General features: G+C 45.8%; 1 protein-coding gene across 2 annotated transcripts in view; it reads right to left on the bottom strand.

Annotated features, from left to right (window-relative positions):
• The window catches only part of LOC140193231 (sarcoplasmic/endoplasmic reticulum calcium ATPase 1-like), a 199933-nt gene that overhangs the window by 152376 nt on the left and 25570 nt on the right, over positions 1–21987 (bottom strand). For both annotated transcript variants that reach the window (XM_072250625.1, XM_072250624.1), the window contains exon 2: positions 8976–8993. In XM_072250625.1, the coding sequence (XP_072106726.1) occupies positions 8976–8993 (18 nt within the window). The remainder of the gene's footprint in view (positions 1–8975; positions 8994–21987) is intronic.

Raw genomic sequence — 21987 nt, forward strand, 5'->3', positions numbered from 1 at the left:
CAGAACAGCCAAGACTGAATGGAGGGATTGACTGAATTCCTCTTGGCTGCAAGACTCACCCTATTGAGTCTGAAGGTTCTCTCCTCTCCACAGCATAGCCTGCCCGTTTCAAATGTAGGCACGACGGTGGTGTTCCCCGGACATCTTGCCTGTCACTTGTATTAGTGACAACCTCTCCCCTGGCAGAGTGCTGAAACCCAGGGCAAGCTGCAGACATCCTTCCTTTTAAAGTTTATTCAGTCAGTCCTGACACATTTGAAACTAGTTGCCTTCATCTCACCAAAGACCACTTTAGTTTAATTCTGCCTCTTCTGTCAGTTCATTTTCTCTGCCAAGGCTCCTTTCACCATCAACCCCTCACCCCCAACTTCCTCTTCCAACTAATCCTAAATTTGGCATTCCAGGGAGGTTAGCAGTCAGCTAAAAGTCAGACACACAGAGAGGGGCCAGGAGCATCTCTCATTCAAACCAGCGTTGTCATGGAAACAAGTGGCAAGGTCTGGAAACACAAGAGTTTGCTCACAGTGGCATCCATCCAAAAGACAGCCCTGACAGGGAATTAGGAGTTCACTCACTTCTTTCTGAGTTCCCGGAATTCCCAGCTGGAAGAGTGCCATCGCACACAGCGCTGCAGTGCACCAACACCCACTCAGGGCAAGTAAGGATGGGTAATAAATACCAGCAACATTCCTATACCCAGACCAAAACTAAAATCTGTGTTTGTGCTGCCGCTGATTAGATTTCAGCGCGAGCAGGCTTGGAGAGTTTGCAGGAACATGCCAGAACTTGACTTCATTCTCCATGTAACTGCAGTTCACTGAAAAGGAGAGCAGCTCATGTTCCTGACTCTGTGCAAATGTGACATGCTCAGACATACATCTTAAAACCATGTTGGTCTTTGGAACACAGGCTTTTCCTAATCACACACCTTGTACGAAATCGAGCGTCATCCTATCATCCTTTCCAATACCAGAGGATAGTTGAGTCTTTCAAAAATAATTACATGGGGTCTTGCAGTCACTGGGTGAAATTCTGATCTCCTTTCCCAAGAAAGGAGTTGGTTACTGTAAAGGGAGTGCGAGAAAGGTTCACCAGGCTGGTTCCAGGAAAGACAGGATTTGCACTTCTCTGAGGGCTTAGGAGAATGAGAGGCAACATCATTGAAACAAAATTTTCACTGGGCGCAACAGGCTGGAGGTGGGGGGGGGGAGTTGCTTCCCCTGGCTAAGGAACAAGAGGTCACTGCCTCAGGAGGAGCTGGTCACTTTGTACAAAGAGGAGAAGCAATTCCTTCACTCAGTGGGGTGGTGACTGGTTTGGAATTCCATGCCCAGGAGGGAGGAAGGCGGAAAGTCTGTCACAGGATTCATCCCGACGGATATTTGCATATTAAGGGAAAGCAGAGGTGATGGGGATAATGCGGGAGAACGGAGCCAAGGTGCGAGCTCAGCCATGACCTGCAGGCCCAATACTTATAGAAGAAGTACTTGAGTTGCTGGGATCTGGGAAGAAAAAAAAAGCTGCTAGACTCTTGCCCGTGGCTAGACTTATGGACCCTTTGCTTGACCCTTAAAAAAGGGCTGGGAACCCCTGTGGTCAAGTACGCAGCAGGTTATTGGGTTACACCAGCAGCTTGTTACTGTCTCTCAGTCCTACAACATGGAAGCAGGCCATTTGCCCACGGTAAGCAGTAGATCCTTTGCAAATTAATCCTATTGCCAATACTTGGCCCATTGTCCTCCATGCCTAAACTCACCTGGACGCTTCACAGTTATCCAGCTTTAACCGCTCTCCCATGCCACACTGGGCTCTAATAATCCCTCTAACTTTCTTACTCCTACCCTGAATACATGTCTGCTAGCTTTATCTCTCTCTCTGATATTGAGAATATTTTTCTGCAGTCTACCCTATCTATACTCTACAACATTATGGCCCTCAGTCACGTCCTCTGCTCTAGGGAGGGCCGACCTGCCTTCTCCGGTCTCTCCTCATAACCAAACAGCTTCATCCCAGGCAATGCAGAAGTTAATCTCCTCTACACTCTCTCCAGCACCTTGTGACCAGACTGCACACAATACATCCACAGAGGTCCAAGCCTTTATCAAGTTGGAGCATAGCCTTCCTACTTGGAGTCAATGTAATTAGAATGAAACCTCACTGTCCTTGCGCAGACAAATTCAAGGCAAGGGACATGGGTGGGATGGATCATGGACCTTTCTCCCGTGGCAGAAGTGACCAAGATCAGAAGATAGAGGTGTGAGCTGAAGTGTGAGGGCTTAGAAAAGAGCTAAGGAAACATTCTGTCACTCAGAGGGAGGCTGCAGTCTGGATCGCACTGCACAGTGGAGGAGGCAGATGTCATCGAGCTTTAAGCAGCGTCTAGATGACTAATTGAATGACTGAGGCTATGGATCAAATGCTGGTAAATAGGACTGGCGTGGACAGGTGCTCAATGGCCAGCATGGACAGGGCAGGCTGGAGCTCTGATGAACACCCACTTTCGTTTTCTCTCTCCCCTACTGTCAGACTACTCTTCACTGTATGGTACCAAAGAGAAGCCAAGGGTACTTGGATACAAGAAACGCAGACGGATGACAAAAAATCCTAGCCATGGTACTGACGACCTGTAATACAGAAACCGCCACACCTGGCCAAGCTGTTCCAAAGTAGTATCCCAACACTGGTATCTAGGAAGCAATGTCAAAAACAGAAAAGAACATCCAACTCAGAAAATAAACTACCACATCATTAGCCTCTTTGCCAGCCCAGACTCACTGAAGGCATCACGGACTATGCTATCACGCCACACTTACGTACCAGTAACTGTTCGCTAACAGTGTTTGAACAGCAGTATATCAGAGATCGTGCCTCACACAGTTCACGGTGTGTATTAAAATCCAGCGCTTTGCAGAAGTTTCAGTGTCTGAACAGCGAGCAATCAGAGATCTGGATTCATTAGCACGCGCAAATAAAAATATGGCAGGAGCAAGTGGAGCGGCCTTTGCTGGAGTGGACAGTGCTAGAGTGAGGATTCGAGCTTCAGCGAGGAGAGGCTTGAGGGAAAGGCGGCAAACAGTTGTAGGTAGATTTCTTCCAGCCTATTTATTTCTTTATATTTGCACAGTTAGAACAGTTGGAATGCTAGGCAAGAGAGTTGAATGTTCCCCCTGCAGGATTTAAGAAGGTAGGGAGACCTCCAGTGTTCCTGACAACTTCACCTGCAAGAAACGTATCCAGCTGCAGCTCCTAACACTCCGCGTTGAGTTGGAGCTGGAAGTGGATGAACTCCAGATTATTCGGGAGGCAGGAGGGGTGATAGACAGGACAGGACATATAGAAAGGTAGTTACTTACACCCAAGGTGAAGGAAACAGGAGACAGGGCGACAATCAGGAAGACGAAGAGGATAAGCAGTCAGCGCAGAGTACCCCTGTGGCCAAGCCCCTCAACAACAGGTAAACCACTTTGGATACTGTGGGGAGGGGGGAGGTTGATCTAGCAGAGGAAAGTCACAGCAGCTAGGTCTCTGGAACTGAGTCTAACTCTGTGACTCAGAAGGGATGGGGGAAAGAGGTGAGTTTAGGGTCTCAGCCTGAAACGTCGACTGCACCTCTTCCTAGATATGCTGCCTGGCCTGCTGCGTTCACCAGCAACTTTGATGTGTGTTGCTTGAATTTCCAGCATCTGCAGAATTCCTGTTGTTTCCAGATGGTATGTTGCCTCTCAGATACCAGGGTCTGGGACATCTTGGACTGAGTACTCAGCAATTTTAAGTGGAAGGGCAATCATTCAGAGGCTGTGGTCCACTGGGTACTAATGGCACTGGTAGGAAGAGTGATGTGGTTCTGCAAAGTGAGTTCAGGGATTTAGGTGCTGAGTTAAAGGACAGGACCTCCATGATAGTGATCTCAGGATTGCGACCCATGTCACGTGCTTGTGAGGCCAGAAATAGGAAGATCATTCAGTTTAACACAATTTTGGATCATTGGGCTCCATGGGAGCTGTACAGAAGAGATGGTCTGTACCTAAAATGCAGGAAAGTTTGCTGGTACTGCATGGAAGGGATGGGGCGGGGGGGGGAGAGGGGTTTCTTTAATCTAGAGTTGCAGGGGATGGGAACCAGTCCACCACAATAGATAGTGGACTGGTTGTGGAGACAGATGATGTTAGGATGCCAGACAAAGTCAGAAATGTAAAGGATGAGCATGGTGGGACTAATGTTCTGAGTTGTGTGTATTTCAATGTAGGAAGTATTGTAAGAAAGGCAGATGAGCTCAGGACATGGATCAACACATGGAATTATGATATTGTAGCCATTAGTGAGACTTGGTTGCAGGAGCGGCAGGACTGGCAGCTCAGTATTCCAGGGTTCCATTGTTTTAGACGTGACAGAGTGGGGTGTAATAAAAGGGGGGGGTGGTGGGAAGGAGTGTAGTTACTAGTCAGGGAAAATGTCACAGCAGTGTTCAGTCAGGACAGACCGGAGAACTCGTCGGGTGAGGTGTTATGGGTAGAACAGAGGAATAAGAAAGGTATGACCACGTTAATGGGGCTTTTTATAGACCACCCAACAGTGCAGGATTTAAAGGAACAAATGTGTAGATAGATCATAGGCTGTTGCAAGAAACATAAAATTGTTATAATAATAGGTAATTTTAACTGTCTACATATTGACTGGGACTCCCATTCTGTAAAAGGACTTAGATGGGATAGAGTTTGTCAAATGTGTGCAGGAAAATCCCAATGAGAGAATTTGCAATACTTGATCTCCTATGAGGGAATGAGACAGGGCAGGTGACAGAAGTTTGTATAGGGGGAGCACTTTGCATCTAGTGATCATAATACCATTAATTTTAAGGTCATTATAGAAAAGGTCTGGTCCTCAGATTGAAACTCTTAATTGGAGAAAGGCCAATTTTGATGGTATCAGAAAAGATCTGGCAAGTGTGGATTGGGACAGGCTGCTTTGAAAAATGTTGACAATGCAAAGCTTGTATGTGCCTGTCAGAATAAAAGGCAAGAATACCAGGTCTAAGGAACCTTGGTATTTGAGAAATATTAAGGCCCTAGTAAATAAAAAGTAGGTGTATAGCTGGTGTAGGCAGGTAGGAGCAAAGAAGGTGCTTGACTATAAAAAATGCAAGAGAACGCTTAAGAAATCAGGAGGGTTAAAAGGTGGCACGAAGTTGCTGCAACAGATCCGGGTGAAGGAGAATCCTAAGACCTTCTACAAATATCTTAACAGCAAGATGATTGCAAGGAACATAATTGGTCCTCTGGAAGATCATAATGGTAATCTATGCATGGAGCCAAAAGAGTTGGGGGAGATCTTCAATGCAATTTTTGCATCTGTTTTCCTGTTGTTTGCGTTTAAATTCACTACTGCGGTGTTCACCAGCAACTTTGATGTGTGTTGTTTTGCATCTGTATTTACTTGGGACATGGACAGTCTGTAGAACTGAGGTAAAGATGCAGTGAGATCATAGAAGAGGAGGCATTTACTGTCTTGAGGCAAATTAGGGTGGACATATCCCCAGGGACTGACTAGGGTGGACAAATCCCCAGGGCCTGACTAGGGTGGACAAATCCCCAGGGGCTGCCCAGGGTGGACAAATCCCCAGCCCTGACTAGGGTGGACAAATCCCCAGGACCTGACTAGGGTGGACAAATCCCCAGGGGCTGCCTAGGGTGGACAATTCCCCAGCCCTGACTAGGGTGGACAAATCCCCAGGGGCTGCCTAGGGTGGACAATTCCCCAGCCCTGACTAGGGTGGACAAATCCCCAGGGCCCGACTAGGGTGGACAAATCCCCAGGGCCTGACAAGCTGTTCCCTTGGACACTGTGGGAAGTGAGTGCACAAATTGCAGGGGACTCAGCACAAATATTTACATCACCCTAAGTGACAGGTGAGGTACTGGAGGATTGGAAAGGCTGTAAACATAAACCAGGAAATTATAGACCGGTGAGTCTGATGTCAGTCGTGGGAAAGGTATTATAAGGCATTCTAAGGGAATGGGTACACGTATTTGGATAGACAGGCACCAATTAGGGATAGTCAGTGTGGCTTTGTGCATGATAGGTCATGTTTAACCAATCTTACAGAGTTATTCTAGGAAGTTACCAGAAAAGTTGATGAAGACAATGCAGTGGTTGTTATCTATATGGACTTCAGCAAGATGTTTGACAAGGTCCTGCATGGGAGGTTGGCCAAAAAGATTCAGTTGCTTGGCATTCAAGATGAGATATTAAATTGGATTAGACATTGGCTTTTCTGGAGAAGCCAGAGTGGTAGTAGATGGTTGTCTGTGATCAGTGGAGCACTGCAGGGATCAATGCTGGATCTGTTGTTACTTGTCTTCTATATCAACAATCTGGATGATAATGTTGGTTAACTGGATCAGCAAACTTATGGATGACACCAGGATTGGGGGTGTAGTGAACAGCGAGGAAGGCAATCAAACTTTGCAGTGGGATCTGGATCAACAGGAAACATGGGCTGAAAATTGGCAGCTGGAATTTAATGCAGGCAAGTGCAAAGTGTTGCACAGGGGTAGGTTTTACACTGTGAACTGTCGGGCACTGAGGAGTATATAGAACAAAAGGGATCTGGGAATACAGATCCACAATTCATTGGAAGTAATATCATAGGTAGATAGGGTTATAAAGAAAGCTTTTGGCACATTGGCCTTTATAGATCAATGTGTTGAGTACAGGAGTTGAGATGTTATGTTGAAGTTGTACAAGATGTCAGTGAGGCCTAACTTGGAGCTTTGGTCACCTACCTACAGGAAAGATGCAAATAAGATTGAAAGAGTACAGAGAAAATTTATAAGAATGTTACCAGCTCTGGTGGACCTGAGTTATAAGGAAAGATTGAACAGTTAGGGCTTCATTCCTTGGAATGTAGAAGATTGAAAGGAGATTTTGATAGAGTTATACAAAAATTATGAGGGGTATTGATAGGGTAAACGCAAGCAGGCTTTTTCCACTGAGATTGGGTGGTACTACAACTGGGGATCATGGCTTAAAGGTGAAAGGTGAAATTTTTAAGGTGAACATGAGGGGAGACTTCTTCATTCAGAGGGTGGTGAGAGTGTGGAACGAGCTGCCAGCGATTTTAATTTCAATGTTTAAGAGCAGTTGGGATAGATGCATGGATATGGATGTATGGGTGGCTCTGGTCCGGGGGCAGATCATTGGGACTAGGCAGTGTAAATGGTTTGGCACAGACTAGATGGGCCAAAGAGCCTCTGTGCTGTTGTTTTCTATGACTCCAATGTCTACTTGGGTTTGACTGTGGCCACTCACTTACAGGCTTCATCCAAATATGGACTACAGTTGAATTCCAGAAGCAAGGTCTCACCCAGGACACATTCGACCCAGAGTGGCATCAAAGAGTCCCAGTAAAATTGATGTCAAAGAACAATCAGGCAAAGATGATGTACAGGTTAATTGATCACATGGGTGTGATTGGGCAGCATGGGCTCAATGGCAAGAAGGGCTTATATTGTGCTGTATCTTCAAATAAACACCAGAAGAGGGGATGTTTGCTGTTCTGTTCACATCTCGCCTGATAACAAAGTGGTCTCAATCATGGGCAAACAGAGCCAGAAGACATCAAAGCAGGTATCACTCATACCACTGAAGTGCCAGCAAAGACCATTTTCAACAAGAAATTTGAGCCACCCTGCTTTGACATTCAGTGCCACTACCCCAAGCATTAACAATCTGGGATCCACTGACATGATGCTTTAAAAAGTGCATCACACAAAGTTTATGACAAGAGCAGACTAAAGGTCAATATCTTCACAGCAGAAATCGCAAAATACATCCACTACCACCAATTAGAAGCATGAAGGAACACACTTCAGTTCCCAGGTCTGTGCAGCTATGACAGTCTGGAATTTCATGCTTCTTCCTGCATGAATTTCATCTCATGCAGGAAGAAGCAATCTACATGATAGGCATCCAAACTACCAGCCCAGGCATTCAATCACTGTGCCAGTGACATGGTGGCTGCAGTGCGTACCTCTATAAACACTGTCCTCCAGCAGATTTATAATTGTTTTTCGAGGTATATTCCAAACTCAGCAACTCCACCAATGTAAACAAGTATGGCAGATATTCAGGAACATCACCACCTACAAGCTCCCTTCAAAGTCACACAATCTGTTGCTTTGGAAACAGCACCCTTTATCACTGCTGGGACAAAAACCTGATAATCTCTCCCTGTGAGCTCCTTCACACATTCAAGACAACACCACTTCAGCTAGCAGTTTAGCAATGGGCAGCAAATGATGCCAGCAACATAGTGTTTGTAACAAATCCTTTATGCTGATCTAATTTGAGGAATTTTAGAAAATCACCCAATATTTATGCGACCATTCAGTGTTTGTTGAAGGTGACGGGTTGTCTCAGTGTTTGTTCAAGGTGACGGGTGGACGGGTGATGGGATGGTTCAGTATTGGTGATCTCATTGAACGTCAAGGGTGAATGGATAGACTTGCTGGAGATGGCTATTACCTGCACCTTCTGACACAAGCTGTACTCAAGTTGGGTTGGAATGATGGGAGGAGGAGGGTTTGGGCTAAACAAACGACCATGGTAGTGTACCACTGCATCCCCACTGACAATGCCATAGGTCTTGGGATGGTATCCCTCACTTCTTCGTCTTAGATCAAGTTCTCAATTTGAATTGTACATAAATCATGTGGTTCGTGTAATGATGACAACACGTGGACAACAAGATGAAGTTTGCTGCTCAATTGGGCATCCTCACTAAGACCTCTGTTACTGCAAAATTCCTGACATCAGTGACATGTCTAAACACTCTCACACTATTACTTAAAGGTTCATTATTCCACAATCAAAAACTCCAACTCTAAAGAGATTTAAATGCCATATGCAAATCCATGGGTTTCAGAAACAATTCATTGCAAGTAATTTAAAGTACAAATGGAAAAGTCACTGTTTACCTTCTTCCGCTGGCAGTTCTGGTTCAGGAAGACCATGGAAAAGAAAGAAAAATAAATATATTAGTCAATTAATCAACAGGTGGGACTGAAGGCTTTATAATTATGAATCTCAGTTTCAATGACTCATGCCATACTTTGCCCAAAATTTGTTTTGAGACCCAAGAATCCCAATAAGTAATAGGCAAGCAGCTTCCACATTTGATACAAGTTCAAGCAGTTTGTAAAGTCTAAATTGATGAGACCCCCACTGTGCCTACCAAATTCATTCAAAATTTACACTGAATAAAATGAGCATTTTAAATTCATCCCCATCAATGCTCCAAAGCCCAACCCGGATAGACAGTTGAGAGGTGGGAATCTTTGGTGGCTTTCTGGAGCCATTTTACTCCATAGCCAGGCCAGCCTCTCTATTTGAATAAAAGGCACAGGACAGGTATCACAGCCTCAGCAGTGCCACTGCACTGTGCGGACTGTGAAGTTACTGCTGCATTGTAGGAAACTCTCCAGCTAGTCTGCGGTCTGGAAGATCCTACAGACAGCACGGGTTAGCCTCCTTGATCTTGAATGGTAACAGGGAAACCTTTTCATCCACTCTGTGCCAATGGGAGGCATGAACTTGTGATAATAAATTACCCTTTAAGTAATATACTGGGATTGTCAGCAATCACCACATGCAGCATTCTGCACTGAGACTTGAACCCACAGCCTTTTGGCCGTGAGAGAAGCCTCTTCAATTAATGTGTCTCACTGTGGGGTTTTAACACAGTGGCAATCCTTTTATACCGTTTTAGTGAAATAAAAATCCCAAATTTTAGCACAAGGAGAACCATTAACTCGTGGTATTTCGGAAGATGTCAGTGAGGCAGGGGATCAAGAGCCGGTCGCCAGAGCAGGTTAGGAGTGTGGCACTTCCTTGTCCACAGAGTGAAGGATATCTGGAACCTGCTGCCAGCTGGAGTGGCCATCTCTTGAGACAGAGAGAGCTGATTCACTTTACACTCAATATAATCTCCTGAACTAGTATCCATTTTACACCCATCCTGACAAACTGACTGGGTTGATTTTAGTCTGGATGGTGGGAGTTGTCAGGGTGTTTTACGACCCCCGCCCACAGGAAATGAAATGGCTGGTCACCGGGTGGTTGCGCGGGGCCCTTGTTGGGCATCTCAACCACACAAGACCACCATGCTCATCCTGACAGCAGGCTCACAAGTTTATAAATGCCAAGACTGCTCAGGTGCATATCCAGCTGCCAAGTGGGCACAGTCACTCTGAACACACACACACACACACCTTGCACTGAAATCGCACAGTGCAAGACACAGGATTTAATCTGCCCTGCAGGATCCCGAAGGCTGATCAAGGAATGAGTCTAAAGTGAGAATAACAGCCACTGAAGATGAGAACTGGCTTCACATTCATTCACTTCAATGCTTCCTACTTCACTAAACATTGGAAGACAATGTAAATATTCCTGAAACTGATTGATGCAATTGGATAAACATGTGAAAGTTTAAACCAAATGAAAAGTGAAGTGATCTTTCAGATCTGGTGCTGCAAGACATATCTGGATGTTCCTTTGGAAAACCAAAGATTGTTTAAAGCCTAGTGGATAAACTTATGAATCGCAGCACACCTGATGAATGGTTTGTCTAGTCTAGATAAAAGCCAAGCCTTGGGAACACACCAGATAAACGCCAAAGTCCATGGCTTTGCTAGTTAGTGAAAATTCAATTGCACATCCCTGCAAATATTCAACCCTTCTGTATAATTACCTCAGGCACTTCTTAACACCCTCCACAATCACCCCCCCCTCAAGTATCCTGAGCCTCTCCTTACAGATATTAACTCTCCAGGCCTCCCCTGGAGCCAGCTTCCCCTTGAGCTAGGGCTCTGACCCCCCCCAACACACTCCAAGGTGTGCACCCATGGGGAAGATGGTTCACCCCTGCAGAGAGGGGGCAGTCTCCAGACCAGCTGGCATATTTATGTGGCTCTGCCACCCAGGCCTTGGGTCCAGCTGGGTGTTGGTGCCACCCTTGGCCCTGGAGGGCAGTCTCCAGTGGGAGGTCTGACAGGTGGGCAGCCGCACCATGTGGTGAGCTGGCCGAACAGACAAGTCGCACAGGGCTAGTAGCACATCCTTTGGAAATTCTCATTCATCCCTGTGCTGCCCAGAGTGTTGGAACACACTACAGGGGTGCTGGAATTTCTAATCAATGATACCCCACCTCCTTGTCAAAGCCAGTGTACCACTGTGCAGGGGAAGCAGCGAGCTCTGTGAACAGCTAACAACATCCTGTACGTGACAGAGCTGAACCTCAACTCCAGCTACTGAGGAGAAAGCCTAGATCACTAGAGTGGGGGAAGCTGCTGTGCATGACGAGACAAGAGACCAGTCTTTTCAAGGGATGCACGCGAGGTGAAAAGCAGATGAGAGCATGAATGGAATAGGTGCGGGTTACTAAAATGGGAACAAATTTCAGAAATGGTCCAGGTGTGTGCAGTGGCCATGTTCAAAGTAAATTGCAGATTTAACAGCAATCTAGAGATAGAAGCAAAGATAAATAGTGCTGTCTGCTGTAACTTTTTAAAGATAGGTATAAACAGCTTTGCACAACATATTCATGCTGAGTGAGTGAACAGTGATGTGTGGAATGGACACAGAATCCCGTCAAAAAGTCCACAAGGGTTATTAACAGATAACAATGGCAAGCCATTGGAGACAGGGATCTGTCCTCTGACAGATGATCACTTCCGAAAGCAAAGAGCTGATCTACACAAGGACCTAGTCAACAGCAGTCTCTGACAGGAACTCACTCCAGTGTCATTACCCATGGCATGGTGTCAAGTACACACTTGCCCTTTGACAGCTGCTAACCTCAGACATTTTTAAAATAAACTTAATCAGAGTTTATTGTATGAAACAATGTTCTCCCCCCCCAACCCCACAAGGACCGCAGAATCACAGTTCACAGTATCTGCACAGCCTTCACACCAGCACTGGTCCTGCACTGCAACCTCACAAGTTGCCTCCTTAGGCTCTCCCATCTCCCCTGAACATCCCTTTGACCAAACTTTCTAACTCAGTTTCTCACTGACAACTTCCACTGCTGTGAATTGTTGTGGAGTGGGGCTATTCGACACAAAAGTATCACAAGCAGTCCAGACCACATCCTCACTGCCCAGACCCAGACGTGGCACTTTCCATTCCCGATTCTGGCAGCTTCAGGAATGGGGAAAGGAGAAGGACCTTTCCCAGTAGCAATCAATTCAACACACACAAGCAATGAAAATTGGGATCTTCCCCTTTGTAGAGCTCAACAACACACCAGAATCCCATCAACACAGTCCTGGAGGGCAGGGTGGGTTCACAGTAAGAAGCATCAATCAGCTGGTGGGAACAAAGGTTATTAAAATTGACACCATCTCAAGCCAGATGCAATATGATATATCTAGATGACGTCTCGTGCAATGAAGATTGTGGAACTCACAACTGACAAACAGTTGGGGATTGCAATTCAATGCATGGTTTCTTCACCTAGTTTACCAGATATGTATGAAGCTCCAAGTGTTCTTTGGTGAAGACAGCAGAACTGTGGAGGAGGAAAGGATGGCGCTAGGTGATTGGGATCAGTGCTCTCACTCAATGAGATCATCAGGGCCACCACAGCCAATCCGCAGCAAAAGTTTCTCAATCATTGTTGTCACTTTGTCTCAGACACCACTGATGCCGAAAGAGAGAGATTCCAAGGAGTGATCAAGTAGGGCGATCAACTCTCCAGCATTATCCAGCTGCTTTTGGGAATTACCAGTTGACGTGGTTACTGGTTCAGACAGGTCAGAGCATCCTCAACTTCTACAGTGACGCTTTTGGCAGATGATACATTACAGGCCGACAACTGATGTGGTATTGCCCCAGGTTCAAGAGATGGATCCCTCTGAGTTAGCCTTCTGCAGGAAAATCTTTCCAACCACCGCAATCTCATTGCAGTATGCTGAGAAAAAACTGGGAGGTGGGCTGCTGGTGGACAAGAGATTCTGTAGGTGCTGCAAATCTTAAGCAACACACACAAGATGTGAGGAACTCAGCAAGCCAGTCAGCATCTATGGAGGGAAATGAACAGCTGATGTTTTGGGCCAAGACTCTTCATCAGAATTGGAAACGAAGAAAGCAGAAGCCAGAATAAGGTGGAGGGAGGAGAGAGAGAGAGACCAGTTTTTTTTGGTGGGGGGGGAAGGTGAGCAAGAGGAGGGTGAAAGGAAGGTGATAGGAGGAAGAAGGAAACTGATGTGAGAGGACAGTGGACGATGGGAGAAAGGGAAGGAGGTGGAACTCCTCCAGTGATTGTCTGATAATTCAAAGTAAATTTGCGACAAAAGTACATATATGTCATCATATACAACCCTGAGATTCATTTTCTAGCAGCAATCACAGCAGATACAAGAAGCACAACAGAATCAATAAAAGGCCACACTCAACAACCACAGTGCAAAGAAAACCAACAAACTGTGCAAAGTCAAGAAAGAAAGTAAGAGAAAAAGCTTGATGGTTGAGGGGTAATTACAATTCCTGAACCTCATTGTGTGGTTCCAGAGGCTGCTGAACCTTCTTCCTGATGGCAGCATCGAGAAGAGAACGAGGCCTGGATGGTGAGGGCCCTTGATGGATGCTGGTTTCCTGCGACAGCATTCCGTGTAGATGTGCTCAGTGTTGGGGAGGGATTTATCCGTGATAGAAACATAGAAACATAGAAAATAGTTGCAGGAGTAGGCCATTCGGCCCCTCGAGCCTGCACCACCATTCAGTATGATCATGGCTGATTATCCAACTCAGAACCCTGTACCTGCCTTCTCTCCATACCCCCTGATCTCTTTAGCCACAAGGGCCATATCTAACTCCCTCTTAAATATAGCCAATGAACTGGCCCCAACTGTTTCCTGTGGCAGAGAATTCCACAGATTCACCACTCTCTGTGTGAAGAAGTTTTTCCCAATCTCAGTCCTAAAAGGCTTCCCCTTTATCCTCAAACTGTGACCGCTCGTTCTGGACTTCCCCAACATCGGGAACAATCTTCCTGCATCTAGCCTGTCCAATCCCTTTAGGATTTTATACATTTCAATAAGATCCCTCCTCAATCTTCTAAATTCCAGCGAGGACTGGGCCACAACACTACTTTTGCAGGCTTCTCTGTAAAAGGGCATTTGTGTTCCCATATCAGACCACGATGCAACCAGTCAACATACTCCCCACCACACATCTACAGTATAGAAGTGTTGTTAAAGTTTGAGATATCATGCTGAATCTTCACAAACTTCTAAGGAAGTAGAGACACTGCTTTCTTTGTAATGGCACTTGCAGGCTGGTCCCAGTACAGATCTTCTGAAATGATAACACTGAGGAATTCAAAGTTGCTGACCCCCTTACTGATCTGCAAGTAATGCTGGTCTCCCAGCGCATCTGTATATGTGACAGGCTCGGAGACAGTTTCTTCCACCAGGCCAACAGACTGATTAACTCACACTGATACAATTGTGCTTCTATGTTATATTGACTGCCCTGTTGTACATACTATTTATTACAAATTACTATAAATTGCACATTGCACATTTAGATGGAAATGAAACGCAAAGATTTTTACTCCTCATGTATGTGAAGGATGTCAATAATAAAGTCAATTCAATTCATTGACATCAAATGGGTTTGGAGGGGGAGTTGATGTGGAAAGAGCTGTAGATCAGTGTCCCGGAGCCTGAAAGAGAGCCACAGGTAATTGAATTAAAGGGCTCTATCTGAATGGGGCACCAAGTGCTGGTCGGGGTCCTGTGCAGGGCCGTGCCTGGAAGTAGACTTCAGGTGGGGGCTGAGAAGGCCTAGTTTTGCATGAGGGCCCTGCCTGGAGATCTGGCCTGTCCAACACTAGTCAGCATGCCAGAAACGGTGCCTGTTGCCCTCCACACCACAGAGTGCTGCCACAGGAAAGCAACATCCATCAAAGAACCTCGCCACCCATGACACGTCCATTTCTCACCAGGAGTTACCGAAGCCTTTGGCTGCACACCGCCAAGTGCAGGAACAGTTATTACCCTACAATAGTTAGGCTCCCAAATTTCTTGGATAACTTCAATTCGCACTACTCTGAACAGATTCTACGACCATGCAGACTCTCTTTCAAGCTCTCGTGTTCTCAGCACTATTTTTTAGTTGCACGTTGGCTGTCGTCAGAGTTTGTGATAACATTTTGTAAGTTCTATTGTTGTTCCTGTACATGCCCACAAGATGATGCATCTCAGGGTAGAACATGGTGTACTTTGTTTGTACATTTACTTTGAGCATCAGAAACCATGGTGCAGCCTGAGGTTCCCCAGGTCACACAGCAGACAACCAGAAGAACCCACAGCCAAGCACAAGCTTCACAGATCCTGCTACAGGCGCAGAACATTCACAAGACCCCGATAAAGGGTCTCAGCCTGAATCGTCGACTGTTTATTCATTTCCAGAGATGCTGCCTGGCCTGCTGATTTCCTCCAGCATTTTGTGTGTGTGTGTTGCATTTTCATCCTCAACTCACTCCCCATGAAAAAATGGACTCTGGGACCAATTTCCAGGCAACAGAACAAACAAAATGTGTAGGTTTCCATTCATTCACATAGATAAACAGGTGAGTTATTACAATGTGAAAGCAAACAGGACTGATCATATTTCACAGTGTGGAGACAAAGTTTCTCCTGCACCCTGTACTTATCTTCGTCACCTTGCTCCCTAAGCTCCCCGTCACAAGACACGGCCCACTACTCCCACCTGTTTACTGCAGAACCACCAGCAAGAACCTCAACTCCATTCAACCAAGTCATCTCAAGACATCTTTTATTCAATGGAAACCTACATAAGTGTTGAGAACAGGCATGATTGGTATTATCCTAGCCAAGAACAGAAGTTGAAAGGTTTCAATGAACTTCCAGCAGCATAGTACTCCATTCCAACCCTCCTTCTCCTCCACCCTGTTGGCTCACAAGGCCTGGTTGACATCTTCTGGAAAAGACACACCACCCAAGTGGAAACCTTCCCTCTAGTATCAGGGGAAAAATGCAGCTCTGCAAAGTTTTTATCTCAGAATTCATTGCTAATTCTTATGGAGACTGAGCCAACACCCACGTACATGACCAAGACTGGAGGTTAGGAACAGGAAACCTTCTCAGACAGCAGCAGAGCTACCATCTACATTTGACCACTCTGCAGTAATTATAGCGCTTTCTAATCTGTTATGACTTTCAGTATAAAACAGATGATTTGTGGGCTATCCCAAGATAATAATTACTTTTTAACAGGACTTTCTTGTTAACTTTATTACCTGCAGTTCCTTTACTAACAGAGACACCAAATAAAAGTCTGAAGGTATGAAATCAGTGCCAGACAAGAAACAGAAACAGCAATTTGCTATTTAAAATGCAGACAAGTATCAATTATAGTCCATGTGGCAGCAGCGCTTCAGTGTACCACTGCCTGGGGAGTACCCAGCCATATCCAGGAGACTGCTGTATTTTAAACATGGAAAGCTGGAATGACCCGGCAGGTCAGCCAGCACCTGTGGAGAGAAAACAGGAGACAGAATGAAGGGTTTTTGCAGAGCGGTCACCAAATTTGCATTTGGTTTTCCAGCCACTCAGGGCAACAAATGCAGTGTACAAGATTGGAAGAACAAGCGCCTGATGAAAGAGCATCAGCTTGTGGGACAATAGGGTACAATGAGAACAATTTGTGGAGGAATGGAACTGCTCTGTGCATATACTCAAAGGGGCAAAATGGCCCATAAGAAATGCACTCACAAAGGACAGGGGGTAACTAATAAAGTGGCCACTGAGTTATGTTTGTGGTCTTCCGCCGGTGTAGCCTGGCTACTTGAAGGTTCGAGGTGCTGTGCATTCAGAGATATTCTTCTGCACACCACTGTTGTGAAGTGTGGTTACTTGAGTTACTGTCACCTTCCTGTCAGCTGGAACCACTGACCATTCTCTCCTGACCTCTCTCATTAACATGGCATTTTTGCCCACAGAACTGCCACCCACTATTCTCTGTAAACTGTTGAGTGAACATCCCAGGAGATCAGCAGTTTCTGAGATCCTCAAACCACCCCATCTGGCACCAACAATTATTCCATGGTCAAAGTCTCTTAGATCACATTTCTTCCCCATTCTGATGTTTGGTCTGAGCTACAACTGAACTGCCTGACCACGTCCACATGCATTTATGCATTGAGCTGCTGCCAAGTGATTGGCTGATTAGATATCTGCATTAATGAATGTACTGAGTAAAGGGACCACTGAATGAGGACATGTAGCCGATACGGAAATATAAAGCCTCCTTGTCATTTTGAGGCTTCACAGGTGAATAATGTTTTGAGAAAAACAAAATGCTGGAAAGCTTAAGTACTGCCAGCTCAATCACAACCTGATCAGCTTCACCGGTGGTTTCTGGGTTGAACTGTTATCTTTAACATCAGTTCGCATACTGCATGCTCACGGAAGAGTAATGCTGCATTAGCAGAAACCCAGCTGTTTACCAGAGATCACTCTGGTTAAGGGAACCATTTTGTACGATGCCTGCCTGCATTTTAACCAGATATCATTAGTAGCGATTCACAAGTTGCCAGTGACACACCCTCCTCACCTATTTATCAAGCTGTTGCACAGAAAATTCGTGGCCTTCTACTGAGAAATTTCTGACAAGAGTCTCTCTGTCTCGCCCTCTCCCCAACGTACACATTATATCAACAACCATATCTCAGAAAGGCATGGTCTTCTTCAGGAAAAGGTGATTACTGTCCACCCCCCCGCCAGTCATTTCAAACATACGCCTCTCTTCATTAACTGGAGATACACAGTGCATTCGTCCATTACAACCACAGGGCCTTTGATTACTCCTGTTAAAAAAACGTTCCAAGCTCCATCTCTAATCAATCGGCTGTAGGAATCTTGCTACTGTAATTACCAAGTTATACGTTATAACTGTATACTCTGAAACACAATTAAGAGCCTGATTCGTGTTAGTTACGGTTAATGTGTCTCCAGAGAGCCACTCACTGCTGCGATTCAACAACAACGGGCAACAACAGATGGCAAACTCACTGAAAATTGCAATGTGCTTCCTAAACCAAATATGATCACTTCACACACTAATCGCTGGAAATTACAGAAAGTGAGAAAGAAACTAGGAAACCAAATGTAACAATGTTTTTTTTAAAAAAAGTATCTGAAACACAAGCCCCACGCGCCATTCTAATGCCTCAGCTCCCCTTTCTCACCACCAAACATCCTGTCCCCTGAGAGAGGAGAGAACTCCCCACTCAACCCCCTCCCACCAGTAACTTCATCTCAAGCCCCAGCCTTAGGATGAGAAGGACGGCACGAACCCAGGGCAACATTTGCTGAAGGAATGGGAGTAGTTATCTGAAACACAGGCTTTTCCTCCCTCCACAGTTGCCACCTGACCTGCTGAATATTTTCAGCATTTATTTGATATTATAGATGAATAACTTACAGACTGTGTGAGACAAAGTGAAAGACAAAAAAAAGTCCAAACGTGCATTAAAATGGGAACTGATTCACATCTTTATGTTGTGGCCTAATTACCTCAGATTCACCTGGACACAACAAGTTGGCTACAACTTCACCTTGAGACAGGCCAACACATGTTAAAGACCATGCATATGCATTCCTGCAGTTCACATTCACTTCCTGCAACACTTCCCCAGCAGGCTGTTGACTAACACCTTTTACAAATCAGCATATGCCCTGGACACACTGAGTGACACCTCAGACCTGCCACTTCAGTCAAAATTCTTTAAACTAGTTTAATATAGAATGCAAATTAGCAAGGCAAAGTGAATTCAATCAGCATACCAAAAATAGCGCTTTACCCATGGCAGCATTGTGTATTAACAGGTCACCTTCTACATAGGAAATTACATCAAACTGCACAACGGTTACTTGGGGAGGAGAGGCTTAAAAGCTCTGGCAGCTTTTAAGTTCAGAAAGATCAAGTTTCAGAGAGTAGAGGTTAATGCAGGAGAAAACGTACAGAACAGTTAAACCCGGCAAGAATATGTAGAAAAGTAAACACTTGCAGATGCTGGAGATCTGAAATAAAAAGCAAAAGTGCTAAAAATAACAGCAGGTCAGTCCGTATTTTTGGAGAGTATAGCAGGGTTAATGTCTTAGGCTAATGACCTTTTCGAGCAAATGAGTTTTAAAAAGGAGGAAATACAGTTTATCATATACACAAGAGATTCTGCAGATGTGGAAGCCCAGAGTAACAGACACACAAAATGCTGATGGAACCCAGCAGGTCAAGCAGCATCTATGGGTGCGAATAAAGAGTCGACGTTCTGGGCAGAGACCCTTCTTCACGACCGATGAACGGTAGTGGCTTGACTTCATTAGGGAATACATTTTGACTGGTAACCACCGGTCGGGCACAAACTCCAGTTTACCATAACCACCGCACAGCTCTCAATGTTACATACAGCAATGAGTGCCGAGTGGGGTTAAGACTTGGAATCTCAGTGAGAAGAAATCAGCTTGATAGCAAGAAGATGCTGGAAAGAAGTGGACGTACACCCGTCCCCACCTCAAGAGGGACAGCCTGTCAGGACTGAACGCTGACAGCACAGGAGCCCGTCACCCCAACCCAAAAACCCCTCCACACACTCACATGGTCAGTCAGACTCCAGCTGGGATCCGGTCCAAGAAATTTGGCAAACATCCACAGTGAGAGTCTTCTGTTCATTATTACTACTTACTTCGGTAAACACTGGTGCGTACAGCCTGCTTGGCTGGGCCTGGTTTGCCTGGCCCTCTTTCTCCCAGCCTGCACCATTCAGATAGGCATGATGCTGGTGTTCATACCCTTCAGTTTACAGTTGCTGCCACCACGAAGGCTGGTGAGAAGCCTCGTGTTGGTGAGAATGGCCGACAATCCCTCAGTTTAACAAAAATGGAAATGAACAGTCAACAGCACTGAGGACCCACTCCACAAGCCTGATGTCCACCTAAAGCACGATGGACAGGTGGAACTGGCACAGCCTGCAACTGTTACAGAATATTCCAACCTCTCCAAGTAAACTTTCAAACTCCATGACCCCACGATGTAAGCTATGCCACAAGTACTGTACGAAAAGTCCCCACAAATAAAGACATTGGGCACCAGGAGCATGTAATGGTTGACACGACGTTATGACAGCTCGTGGCTTCCTGCAGTGTGGAGTCCAATTCCCACGCCGTTCTGTACATCCTCCCCGTGGAATGCGTGTGTTTTCTCCAGGCGTTCCAGCTTCCTCCGATAGTCGAAGGGTAGACCGAGCAGGTGAGCTGGTCATTGTAAATTGTCCCGTGATTAGGTTAGGGTTAATCGGATTTGTCGGGGGTTGTGGGGCGATGTGGCTTGAAGGGCTGGAAGAGCCAACTCCACGCTGTATTGCCACATGAATAAAATTAAATTCATGTGTTTATGTCTGTGGAATATTGTTTAAATAGACGTTCAGACAGCCAACGATACAGGATAACATCCAAGCTGAAAACCCAACTCGGTAATCGTTGTGAATTATCATTAAATATATTGATAGGAGCACACACCCAACTCCTTCTAAGCTCATCTTAAGTAACAAATGTGGTAACAATGCTCAGGAATGCTGATTTCCAAATTATGCTGTTCATAACCCGCAAGTTTAGAGTCTGGTTCCTAAAGGATTTCCCTAAACGGTCGGGCAGTAGATCGGCAGCAGGTGGTTCCCTTTACATCTTCACTCAGGCAGGTGGGGGATCGCATGCAAGGTTGGCACGTTACAGTCTTACTAATGTCAGAAACTTAACCTTAAGCAGAGCCCTCGAATGCAGAGGCAGAGTAACTAATCCAAACAGAAGCTACTGGAGGGATGAAGTGGTGGAGTCTGATGATCGAACCAGAGAAACAGGTGCAGGAAGAAACTATGAAGGAATGCATTGAGGTTTATCCAGTGAATTCTGCAGAACCGTCATCAAACCAAGTCAGGCAGCTGTTACACGAGAGAAATGCACACAGGAGCTGATCTTTTCGATCCCAAAACTTTCCTGGGGCAACTTCCCAGCCACCAGGACAGGGAATTCCAACAACCAGGATTACTTGGCATACAGAGCTCAGGCTGTGCTGCGATAGCACTCACAGACGGGGATGCAGAGCCTTGATCCCATCCGAAGCCACCGGTCTTCTTTATTTGCTGTTTAGCACACGTGTAGACCCATGTTAGGAATTAGACTGGGAGGAAGGAGACAAAACAGGGAACGGAGGAGGTGGGAAGTAAACAGACCGAGGAAAAGGGTGGAGCAGATGTTATCAGGCCAAGAGTAAACAGTCGATGTTTTGGGCCGAGACCCGTCATCATCCCGGCTGAAGGGAGTGGACCCGAAACATCGACTGTTTACTCTTTTCCATAGACGCTGCCTAGCCTGCTGAGTTCCTCCAACATTTTGTGTGTTTCTTGGATTTCCAGCATCTGCAGCTTCTCGCTTACTTGTGAGCAGAAGTTTTGTTTGGTCAACGTGCGTGTAGCATGCAGGCAGATGAGTGCCAAGGGCGTAAAGAACCTGGTGTCCAATCCCATTGCCCCCTACCCCCACCTCTGAACCCAGCCCTCACTCTTTCAAGTGGCTGCGCTAGTCAATATGCAAAGCCAACCGCAAGGCCTCTGTCACATGAGAACTGGAGGATGCAAGTCATCCTTGAGCCCCAGGACAGTCGGTGTCAAGGCCCTGAGGGTAATTGTGAACAGGAACCACATCTCCAAATCACCCAAATCAAATCATGGAAGGCAATGAGCTGGTAAGTGGGAATAGTGCAAATAGGTGCTCAATAGTCAGCATGGGAGTGATGGGCCGAACGGCTGTTTTGGTGCCAGCTAAGGGGCAAATTGGGCGCTGTACGGATTACCACAGAAGCTGGTCAGGCACCGTGAATAACCTGTGCTCGCGAGGAGTCCAC

This window comes from Mobula birostris, unplaced genomic scaffold (genome assembly GCF_030028105.1).
Source record: "Mobula birostris isolate sMobBir1 unplaced genomic scaffold, sMobBir1.hap1 scaffold_460, whole genome shotgun sequence".
Lineage (NCBI taxonomy): Eukaryota > Metazoa > Chordata > Chondrichthyes > Myliobatiformes > Myliobatidae > Mobula > Mobula birostris.